This window comes from Mchenga conophoros, linkage group LG15, assembly GCF_057382185.1.
Source record: "Mchenga conophoros isolate Kocher_MC1m ecotype Shallow Benthic linkage group LG15, M_conophoros_male_GT1.1, whole genome shotgun sequence".
In the NCBI taxonomy this organism is placed as follows: Eukaryota; Metazoa; Chordata; class Actinopteri; order Cichliformes; family Cichlidae; genus Mchenga; species Mchenga conophoros.
Window position 1 is genome coordinate 34,875,285 of NC_140540.1, and position 12,040 is coordinate 34,887,324.

Below are 12,040 nucleotides of genomic sequence, written 5' to 3' on the forward strand. Positions count from 1 at the left end.
ACAAAAACATTGCTTATACCTTTGAGGTGTTCTGGAAGCGTCTGGCAGATTTGTAGAAGATCTCTGACCAACTCTATCTCATTCTTGACAGCTTGTGATTCCTTTTTTCTTTCTTCAAGTAATGCTGTTATGTGTATGTCATCTTTACAACGACCATCATCACAGAGGCCATCTGGGGAAACATAAACAACAATCAGAAATACTACAAAGAACAATTAAAGAGCCTCCATTTTCCAGTCCAGCTGCACAAATGTATTTTTTCTCTCTTCTCTAATTGTTTTTTTTTTTTTTTTTTTAAATGGCATCTTTTATAGGTAACTCATATGTAAGGGCAATTAAAAACTTGTACATCTGACCACTGAAACTGACAACAGCTACATTTGTTTGTTTTTTTTTGCAGTTTTAATGTGAATATTTGGGTTGGAAATCAACGCTATAAACAAAACCAGCTGGAAAAAAGATCCAACTTTAATCATTAATTAAGCATCGCAAATAATTGATTTGCTCATGAAGCTAATGCGATGAAGAAAAGATATTACATTTAAAAAGACACCCTTGTAGAGTTCCAGCTTCAGCTTCATGTTTCCTTTGTTAGAAAATAAGAAAAGCCCTACTGATTACTCAACAATTTGTGGGATATCCTAATTAGAAAGACCTTAACTTTTAAAACTTTACATTTTTAAAATTAAAGAACCAGTAATGCAATTTATTTAGTATTTTAGACTTGCCTCAAAGAAGTCAATACTGGAGATCACAAAACCAGATATGCATATCACTTGCCTTGAAGCGACGGTTGTTGTGATTTGGCGCTGTATACATGAAATTCATTAGAATTTGAATCACTAAGTACCACTAAGAGTAGAGAGTTGACCTGCTTATAAATATTTATATACTGCAGTATTGTCATGAACACCTACATTCCATTACTACTGTAAGACTGAAGGCAGAATTTAAAGAATAAACTACACCTAATTTACAAGTAAACAATTTTCATACCTTATAATTCTTGTAGAATTTGTAATTTAAATACACCAGCTAAAATGAGTGGACAGACAAAGAAAAACAAATGAGGAATTGAGGACAAATGAGAAATGAAATATTTTTATTCACCTGTCTTGAGCAAATCCACAAATTTCTGTTCCTTCTGAAAAATTAAGTTTAAAGTTTTCATTTGGATATCTCCTCTGAGGAACTGCTCTGACATCGTTTTGAATACTTTAGTTGCCAGAGTAATCCTTTGCTCTGCTTCATCTGAGAGTTTGTTGATCAGTCCCCCTCTCCCTAAACCAGATTGAGAAGAAAAAAACAAAACAAAAAAAATAAACAAAAACATCTTGCTATGAGTTTGTACAGGAAAAAAAAAATGTTAATCACAAAAAATTCATGTAAAGAGTTAAATAGACAGACTTGAGGTTAGCCCAAAACACTGCATGAAGGCCCCTTTAAAAGACTAACACTAAATTTATACACAGCTACTGTTTGTCGAAAATGAGTCTTTACCCTAACATTAGACAAAAAGTAGTAATATTATACATTACATACTCAAAATACTTTTTGTTAATATTGCAGCATTTACCAGCCGTTTGGAAGACAGTTTTGGCAATGGAAGTGTTTAAAAGGTACTGAAATATCAAGTCTTCGTCTTTGATGTAATCTCCATTGGCATCTGAGGGCCATGATTTTACCACGACAGCAGACATCAGGTTCCCAAACTGTGTGATGTCATATTTTGCCAAGAGAGCTGAAATACCCTTTTCAGATTTATCCTGAGCAAAAAAATAAGTAACAGGAAAAATTCATCACTGATAGCAATTAATATTTTTGCCCATAAGTTAATCTTTGTTTCTTCTAGGACTGAGAAAAACATCCAATATTTGTCAAACAGATGTTGAAGAACAAAAAAGGAATTACTGATTTAAACAATTCTGTCCTTATAATTGTACTCTGTGGAAATCTTTTTGACCAAGTCCATACTTTTTCTTCTGAGCCAATGTAGCTTCTTTGTGTGTTTAGGGTATTTAGGATACTTAAAGCAAATCAGAAAGAGATTTTAAATAATGGTGTTTAACAACACAAACATGGAACAGACTTCTAGATTTCTGCACCCCATAAAATTAACAAAAACCAGAAACTGAAAGCTGATAATGTACATAAATTGAAACTATTTTCACTACTTCTTACTGGTGAATTAAATTGCTTGAGGAAAGACTATATATATATATATATATATATATATATATATATATATATATATATATATATATATATATATATATATATTATTGCAGATTTATTGTAGCGGGTCAGGGCTGTTCGGGGTTCTGTTTGTACAGTTATGTTTTGTTTATGTTGCCATAGTGACGGGTGACGCCCTCTCGCCGCGACGGTGTGTCCTTCCGGGGTCAGAGGGCGCCCTGTGTGTTGTGGTTGTTGTTGTATGCAGTAAAGTGAGAGGGCTTTATTGAAACTGAACATGAGTGATTAACAAAAAAAAGGTGAGAGTGGCGAAAAACAGAACTTAGAAATAAACTATACTGGAAAAACTAAAACCTAAACAACAAACCTGAACGAGAGAAGGCAACTTGCAGGGGGAACAGCGCAGGGAGAATTTACAGGATGATGGAGGGAAAACCGCAGGGAAAGCACACAGGATGACAGAGGGAGATACGCAGACAAACCAGCAACACACACACACAAGAAAACACAAGGCTTAAATACACACACCAGTGTGTGAATGTGTGTGTGAATGGGTGGATGACTGGATATGTAAAGCGCTTTGGGGTCCTTAGGGACTAGTAAAGCGTTATATAAATACAGGCCATTTACCATTTACACAGGGCAATCAGGGAATGGGAAACAGGAGGGAGACACGGCTGGGATAAATTGGACATGCGAAACTAGAAACACTGATGAGAGACACAGACCTACAAAATAAAACAGGAACTAGTGATGTACGGATCGATCCTGAAATATCGATTCCTCCAATACCAATCATTTATGTTCTAGAATCGATTCTCACATTAAAATATCGATATTTTAGTAATTTAGGGTAAATTTGTAGTTTATCATTAACAGGAACACAGTGGAATGAAACTATAACATTCGGATTGTCTACATTCAAAGGAACTACTTCCTCTTCCGCCTTTCATAGTCATGTGCGAAATACGGCTGTATAAATGTCTCGCAGCCCCCTGACGTGCACACTCACAACAACGGCTGAGCGTAATTGTGCGGACGTATTTTACCTCCACAAACAGCTGAGACGTGGTTTGCGATACATGTGGCAAAAAAGTGAGGTGTTGTGGCCATACTTGCCAACCTTAAGACCTCAGAATTAGGGAGACATTCAAAAGGGCTGTTGGGGGGGGGGGGATAAATACATTTTACAGTGTTTATTTATCGGATAAAATACATTAAATGTCACCATTATTATTGGCCGGCCCGGAAACAGCGGGGGGTGTCCAAATTCAGAGGCTGCTTTCACCTGAGGACCCAGCCTTCACGGTCTAAAGAAAGCCGGGTAGTACGTCACAGGCTCCCTCAGTGGAGTGAAACTCTGCCATCTGCTACTTGCTATTTAAAATATAACCGGGCGCTGGCATAAACTCTCGACCGCCTCACACTTTGTTTAATTGGTTTTCTGTTTGACGTTTGTTCAGCTGTGTGAAAACCCCGGAGGAACCCTCCCGAGGGATTAATAAAGTTAAATTTAATTTAATCCAATCTAATAACTTTAATCTCAGCCAAACCGATTTAGTCACGAACAAATAAAACACTGAACAAGCCAAACAATGACATTTTTAAGTTATCAAAGTGACTTATATATCATGTTAACCCCAGTAGCGAAAGACCGCGGGGGTTTGAAGACGATGTGTCGGTCGGCTCAGATATTTGAAGTTTACACAGCTACATTCTCACCTGAAAATATGTTAAAAGTTTTTTTGCGACCCAGAAAGAGAAATAAGAGTAATATTAAAACTAAGTCGCTGCCGCAATTGTTGGAAACTGGAATTGGCTGGGCCGCACTATGAATTCTGCAATATGGTTTTTCAATTTTGTTGTCCGGGTGGAAAATCGGGAGAAATTCTGGAGAATTGTGGCTCCGGGAGATTTTCGGGAGGGGCACTGAAATTCAGTATTCTCCCGGAAAAATCGGGAGGGTTGGCATGTATGGTTGTGGCAACATCACTAACCTTGTCAAACACCTCAGAGTAAATCATATCACAGAATATGATGAGTGTATGTTGAGGCGAACTGAAGAGGAGGAGAGGGACAGGTGCTGCTAGGGCGAGACAGACATCTCTCAAGGAGTCCTTTAGTGCAGCAGGCAGGCAAGGTGTTCAAATAGCTTCAGTTTTTTTTTTATTTCTATGTGATGAACTCTGCATTATTAAGTGATAAGAACAAGTAACCCGATGTCCTGTAATCATTATGATGCTATAATTTGAGATACAATAAATAAAATAAGTTTTTGTACAAAGTATCGGTATCGGATCAGTATCGTCGATACCACCCTGAATTTTACTTGGTATTGGATCGGAAAGAAAACCAGTGGTATCGCACATCACTATCACACATGCAAAGACACAGACTAAGAAACACAGACTTTACACAGAGGAATAAACACGCAGAAATGACTATAGGCTAAACTGAGGAAGAACAGAATCCAAAACCAAAGACCTAGAAAACCAGAACCAAAATACATCACAATATTAGAAAACACAAAACGCTGGGTCAAAAGACCCAGGATAATGACAAAAATAAATGTATAAGCATTCATAAACTATTTATTTAACATTTTCTGAAATCATACCTTGCAAATCTGTGCAACAGCCTCCAACGCACATTTCTCCATTGAGGTGCATAGTAATGTTTCCCTTGGGTCTTTCATTGTATGACAGTATATACCAATTTGATCCATTTTAGATTCCTAGTTCAAAAGCACATATTCAGTTTTGAGTCTCAGATGCTTGGAAAATACGCATACAGCACAAAAATATTTGCCCCCTTCCTGATTTCTCTCTCTCTTTTTTCTTTTTCCATACAGAGATAACCCAAGTAAATACAAAATGCAGTTTGTAGATGAGGATTTTGTTTATTAAGGAAAATGCTATCCAAAACTGCAGATCTAGCCACTTAGAACTGTCAACTCCTTCTCATGTCCACCATGTGCTTGTCCCTTGCACTTGACTACAGAGTGTCACCAAGATATGGTGGTTTCTTCAAAAGTTTGACTTTTATTCTTTCCAAATATTTAGATAACATTTAATGCTAAAAGATTTAACACCTTTTCCACTGCAAATGACCCAAGCTATTCCTAGCAAACATTTATTCATTACAGTGTATCTCGTAAAGAAATGGGTAAATCACAAAATTCATAAAATAGTAATGCTGTGGAAAAATATGACAAATATAGGAAAAAAATCAAGAAGGGAATATTCTTTTGTGACATTGTAAATAAAGTCTTACCTTTTTAAGTTTTGCTTCAAAATCTCTCCTGAATTCCTTCCTCCAGAATGAAGTGTGTTTCTCATGACTAAAGGATGCTTTGAGTAACTTGTTCCATACCTACCCATATGGAAAAGATATATATATAAATCTTATAAAGTTTGTATCTGTCTTGTGTGAAACTTGTATGAAAAGCATATAAGAGTGAAAACAGATATAAGATCCCTTGAAAAATTATATAATGAAACTTGTATGTTTTGGATACTTACTAAAACAATATATGAAAGTAATGAGAAAGTGGCCACTTTCATGAGTAATCACATATAAGTTTTTACTATTTCTTTTCCATATGGGTACAAAAAAAGAGAGTCAATTGTCAATGGAAATGTTAGCATGAGTGTGGGAAAATGTAAGAGTCAGCAAAGAATTATTTAATACTTTTTACAGTATTATGAGCAGAGATGGGAATAACGGCGTTACAAGTAACGGCGTTACTTTTTTCAGTAACGAGTAATCTAACTAATTACTATTTCTACCGTTACAATGCCGTTACAGTTACTAGCAAGAAAATGCGGTGCGGTCGCATTACTATTTTTCAACAAACAGATGGTTGAAGCTGCCTTCAGCTTACCATACCTTATATCAGTTGCACGGAAGTAGCTGACTACGTAAGTAATCTGGACGCTACAGCTTCAAGCAGCTGCGCGCGCTCCCGCGGACGGTAATCACGATCACTTTCTAGCACAACACCTGGAGCTAAGGGGGCAAAACAATTGCATGAGTGCTGCTGTTTGGCTGAGGAAGAATAATAAGCACTTTAAGATGGCAACAAGGTGATATATACCAGTTTTTAAATTGTGTTAGGTAGGCCACATAAAACCAGAGTCATGATAAACAATATGTATGCGCCGTTTTTTCCCTCAATGGTTTCGTCACGTATTTTGGCCCTGCGACAGACTGGCGACCTGTCCAGGGTGTACCCCGCCTCTCGCCCTATGACAGCTGGGATAGGCTCCAGCGCCCCCCGCGACCCTGAAAAGGACAAGCGGAAGCGAATGGATGGATGGATGGTTTCGTCACGTTTATTAAGGACAGCGCTAGCAAGCACTCTCTGCTTATGACCAAAAAACAAAAACAAAAACACCCCTGCCCTTTCTTCTTGGTGGAAAAATGCACCATGTCGACCAATCAAAAATAATATGGTAACATGACATTTGGTTGTTTAGGAAGAGGGGGACGTTTTAGGGGGAGAGAGAGAGAGAGAGCAGAAAAAAGAGAGAGATTTGTGACATTTAGCGTGTTTGGAGTGTGTAGTTAATGTGTTGTCTTTTGTAGTTAGTGTGTAGTGTTGTGGATAGTTTTGTGTTGTGTGTCAGAACAATGAGGTGACTGCTGTCTGCAGGTATCAGGCTGTGATGTTCTCCTTTATAGTGGACAGAAATTTTTGGAGTGGCACAAATAATTTGTGTGGCATCTTATTGAACAGCCTGTAAGAGAACAGCTAATTGTTCTGTAAATAGTTAGAAATTGTTATTTTAAAAAGGGGTAAAAGGAAAATGGCTGCAAATAACTTTGTTGTTTGCAAAACTCGTGCATATGTTGTTTGCAAAACTCGTGCATATGATTTTAAAATTGACAATATATATTTACATTTAAAGTTATTAAACATGATTCAATAAACATGTTTGTGGTTGTTACAGTAAAAAATATTACTTTTTCTACTCTGATTTTATGTTTTTTGTCTGATTATAGATCAATTGTGTTAATACAGTATGTCAAAATGAAAACATAACTGTAAATTCAGCCACATGAGGTTGTGCTGAAAAGGATGATCCCAAACAAGGCAAAGTAAATAGTTTTTAAAGGTGAAATGTATAGGGAAAATCAAAAGTAGTTAAAAATGGGCAATTATACCCTGGACCCCAGAGGGTTAAATGTTTTTTTAAAGTAACGCAATAGTTACCTTTCAAGTAATTAATTACTTTTAGAATATTGTAACTCAGTTACTAACTCAATTACTTTTTTGAAGAAGTAACTAGTAACTGTAATTAATTACTTTTTCAAAGTAACTTGCCCAACACTGATTATGAGCGATTTTAGTTTGACATTATTTGCCAAGTCAAACATAATGCCACAGATTATTTCACAGTGCTGTTGATGTTAACTAGCAACAGGGAGAAGATCTAAAATGTTAGGCTGATCGTGCACATAATAAGTGCAGTGTGAACATATTAATTAGCACATAGCAATTATTAACCAGTAGTTTGAAGGAGAGTCAATAATTGCCAAAATAAGCAAAGAACAGACAGAAAAACAGAAATTCCTTGATGTTTTAGAGAGATGTAATGTATAACAGATGAAATGTTACATAACATGTGCAATCCACTGATGAGGACAACAGCAATTACATTGTCACTGAAAGCAACCTTACCATTCATTTCTGCTTACCATCATTTCATTTGGTGCTGAAAATGTAGGGCGTTCGTTAAGAAGGAGGAGTTTGTTTTTGAAGGTCTGTCTCTGCCACTCTCTCATTGTGGTGAATGTTTCCCCAATGGACTCTTCATGAATCCTCAGTCTTGTCTGTAATCATTTGTAACAATATTACATTTATCTTTATGAAATCAAGTAATTAATTATAAAGGCACTTTAAAATTAACTGTGTTTTATCAAAGAAAGAACAAAAGCTCTTATACACATACAACAGTTGCACTGGTCCAAAGAATTAGAGGAGGACTTTTTAATCAGAGCATTTTATTCAAATCAATCAGTCTAATACATTTAATCAATGTCTATTAATCTTGGTCAATTATGCAGCAGAGGGGGTTGTTAATCAGTTTCAGAACTCGAAGGGCAACAATGAGACAACACCCCAAAACAGGAATTCAGTTCAAGGCGCTAAATATTGTAAGGTAAAGACAGAAAACAGAGAAATCCCCAAAAATTATACGGCCCCCTTTGAGAAAGTGCTTTAGCCACAGTGGGAAGGAAAAACTCCCTTTTAACGGGAAGAAACCTCTGGCAGAACCAGGCTCACAAAGGGGTTTAGGGGAGGAAGAAGGGACAAAGATAGGAGGTGGAAGAGACCCAGAGATTAATAATAACTAATGATTAAATGTAGAGTGGTGTACAAACACATAGTTTTCAGTGTATCTTTTTTACTCACTGAGGGCTCTGCCTCCCGTTCTACTTTTAAACACTCTAGGAACCACAAGTAAGCCCATTAGAGCATGCTCTAATGGGGGTGCACGGCATGAATATGTTAAATATAAATACACATCCAGTCATCCACCCATTCACGCACACATTCACACACTGGTAATGGCAAGCTACATTGTAGCCACAGCCACCCTGGGGCGCACTGACAGAGGCAAGAGAGGTGTGTTAGCCACGGCTCTCTGTAGCGCATCATGCTAACCTCCCGGTACTCCTTTTGGAGTTTGCTCAGCGCCACCAATTCCTCGATCTTATTAGGGAGAGATCTAACATTTCCCACTGTGACACTAGCACCACCGGGCCCTCTGACCACCACCAGTAGGCAACAGGTGAAGTGTCTTGCCCAAGGACACAACGACCGAGACTGTCCAAGCCGGGGCTTGCCGATTACAAGGCGAACTCCAAACTCTTGAGCCACGATCGCTGTATATGTATTGCGTTATTCATTTTTATTTATGGTATGAATAAAAAAAATGTTTATGTTAAGATATTCATTGTGTGTACTCATGTTGTACAGTGTTTAACTGCATTATGGTGGTTTAACAGAGACAGTATTTTAGTTGTCACCACAAGGAGGCACTGTTTCATTGTAAAGGCACGGATGCTGCGTCATCACACCCCTAAGAAGAAAAAAGTATACCACAACAAAATGGCACCCATGAGGAAAAAAAAAGATTTGCCGCGTGCGGAATAAAGTTCCCAAAATATTAAGGACATTTTTGCCTCCGTCGTCATTTTCCTTCGAGTTGATCGCTGTCGATGCTGCAATACTCAGCAGTTTATTTAAATGCTTGGACCCTATTAGCATAATGGACAGCTTTTTTGGGTTTTTTTTGCGGGGGGGGGTTGTTTTCTTTTGGTCAATTTGCATGATTGACACCTCCTTTTAATCGTTTGAGCCATTAGGATCACAGTATTTTTCTGTGTTTTATTTTAGTGAACGGAGGACGTGCCAGTGGCCCTGGGACCTCAGGTGGTGGGTCGTTTTCACACTTTCACACTTTCTTTTGTACAGCACCAGGTGGGCTGCAGTGATTTTCTTTTTGTGTGATTTTCTTTTGGGTCCACGGCTGCTGGTAAGTCCAAGTTCCATCATTGTTTTATTGTACTTTTAGGACACTGTCAACAAAGACGCTACATTTTGTTCTCCTAATATTTTATTCTTTATTTCTTTTACTATAAATAAAACTGTTTTAATATTGGAGCCAACCTGCCTCAGTGTGCATCCTTGCGGCCTCTTTTTATTCTTTTTATCTATTTTTCTTAAACATATATTTCCTGGGGGTGGAATTCCCCTAGGTGGCGTTGTCATTTTATTATTTCTTTTAGAACCCTGCCGATGGCAAGTATGGTCACATACACTGAGCTTCGGGCCGCCAATGGGCTGGCCATTCCTTACATTGGCTATTTGGAGCTCAGTGTACTCCTGTGTGGCAAGGAAATGCCCTCTTGTGGGATCCTTATAGTGAAGGACCCTCCTGGTGCCACGCCCTCTGTCCCTGGTATTTTAGGAATGAATGTAATCCGCAGCTGTTATCAAGAGCTGTTTCGGGCTTTCGGTGGCTCCTTGTTTAATTCTCCTTCTGTGTCACAAGCACCGAGACCAGTTTTGGAGGCCTTACATCAGTGTCACCAGTCTGCAGCCCAAGCCCCAGAGGACCCTGTCGGTACCGTCAAGGTACAGGGCCCGCGGGCCGTGCGGATACCTGGTGGCATCATGCAACTGGTGGCTACCACCTGTTCTTAGCAGTTGTCAGGTCAGGCTGTGCTTTTTGAGCCTTCTGAGTCCGGGTTGCCAGTTGGGTTGCTGGCCTCTCCATGTTTGGTCCAGGTGGATAAGGGTGCTGCCTACATCCCAGTCACCAATGTGGGGACAGCTGAAGCTGTTCTCCACCCACAGACCCATTTGGGAGTGATAAGCCAAGCTACTGTTGTTAGCCTCCCTGCTGGTGTTAGCGAGGAACGCTCTTCTCCCGTCACAGTTTCCTGCCATACAACCAGCAGCCCTGCTCAAGACATGGTGGATGCGATTGACCTGTCGGCTCTCGCTGAGTCAGAGCAACATGAGGTACGGTTACTTTTGCAGAAGTACCGCTCTGTTTTCTCCACTCATGAGGGAGACGTGGGCTGCAAAAACCTCATTTCGCATGACATACCTCTGCTTGATGACGCACCCGTCCGGCAGAGGTACAGGCGAATTCCTCCTTCTGATTATGAGGCTGTCAGGGCCCATATCAATCAGCTATTGGAGGCCCAGGTAATTAGGGCGAGTAGCAGTCCTTATGCCTCTCCCATCGTGTTGGTCCGCAAGAAGGATGGAAGCCTCCGTCTGTGCGTTGAATATCGTTTGCTGAATAGCAAAACAAGGAAGGACGCCTTCCCCTTACCTCGCATCGAGGAAAGTCTGGATGCCCTTGCTGGCGCACGCTGGTTTTCTACCATCGACCTGGCCAGCGGGTACAACCAGGTGCCAGTTTCTGAGCAGGATAAGCCCAAGACCACTTTTTGCACACCGTTTGGCCTGTTCGAGTGGAATTGTATGCCGTTCGGGCTGTACAATGCTCCTGGTACCTTCCAGCGCCTAATGCAGAGGATGTTCGGGGATCAGCAGTGCCAGTCGCTACTGCTGTACCTAGACGACATTGTGTTCTCCTCGTCTGTCTCTCAGCACCTGCAATTGCTAGAGATGGTGATGGCAAGGCTGCAGCAAGAGGGGCTCAAGGCTAAGCTAGAAAAGTGTGCCATTTTCCAGCAGAAGGTTAACTACTTGGGCCATGTAATCTCTTGCGAGGGTGTCTCCACCGATCCAGCCAAGGTCGACGCAGTAGTCAAATGGCAGTGTCCTCGCTCCGTGTCAGAGTTGAGATCCTTTTTGGGTTTCGCCAGCTATTACCGGCGCTTTGTGGAGGGGTTTGCCACGTTGGCGGCTCCCCTGCATCAAGTGGTGGCTAAATTGGCTGGCACCAAGACAAAGAAGGACAGAGTTTGAGTGCTACTTGGACACCTCAGTGTGAGGAGAGCTTTGAGGCCCTGAAAGCAAAGCTTGTGTCTGCCCCTGTGCTGGCGTATGCTGACTTCACACGCCCATTTATCTTGGAGATTGACGCCAGCCATAGTGGTTTGGGTGCAGTTCTCTCCCAAGACGTAGAAGGTGTTGTTAGGACAGTGGCTTATGCCAGTCGAGGTCTTCGGCCCCATGAGTGCAGTATGGACAATTACAGCTCCATGAAGTTGGAGTTTCTTGCACTCAAATGGGCCATGGCAGAAAAGTTCCGGGAGTACCTGCTGGGGCAGAAGTGTGTGGTTTACACTGACAACAATCCCCTCAGTTACCTCTCCTCAGCTAAGCTGGGTGCCACCGAGCAGAGGTGACCAC

At 40.2% G+C, this 12,040-nt stretch overlaps 1 protein-coding gene across 1 annotated transcript in view; it reads right to left on the minus strand.

Annotated features, from left to right (window-relative positions):
• LOC146558750 (E3 ubiquitin-protein ligase rnf213-alpha-like) overlaps positions 1-12,040 on the minus strand; it is a 144,115-nt gene that overhangs the window by 104,047 nt on the left and 28,028 nt on the right. The window contains exons 12-17 of the mRNA XM_085245913.1: positions 7,897-8,031; positions 5,470-5,568; positions 4,814-4,930; positions 1,577-1,766; positions 1,111-1,281; positions 20-172 (exon numbers count right to left, since the gene is read on the minus strand). Coding sequence (XP_085102039.1) covers positions 20-172; positions 1,111-1,281; positions 1,577-1,766; positions 4,814-4,930; positions 5,470-5,568; positions 7,897-8,031 — 865 coding nt within the window. The remainder of the gene's footprint in view (positions 1-19; positions 173-1,110; positions 1,282-1,576; positions 1,767-4,813; positions 4,931-5,469; positions 5,569-7,896; positions 8,032-12,040) is intronic.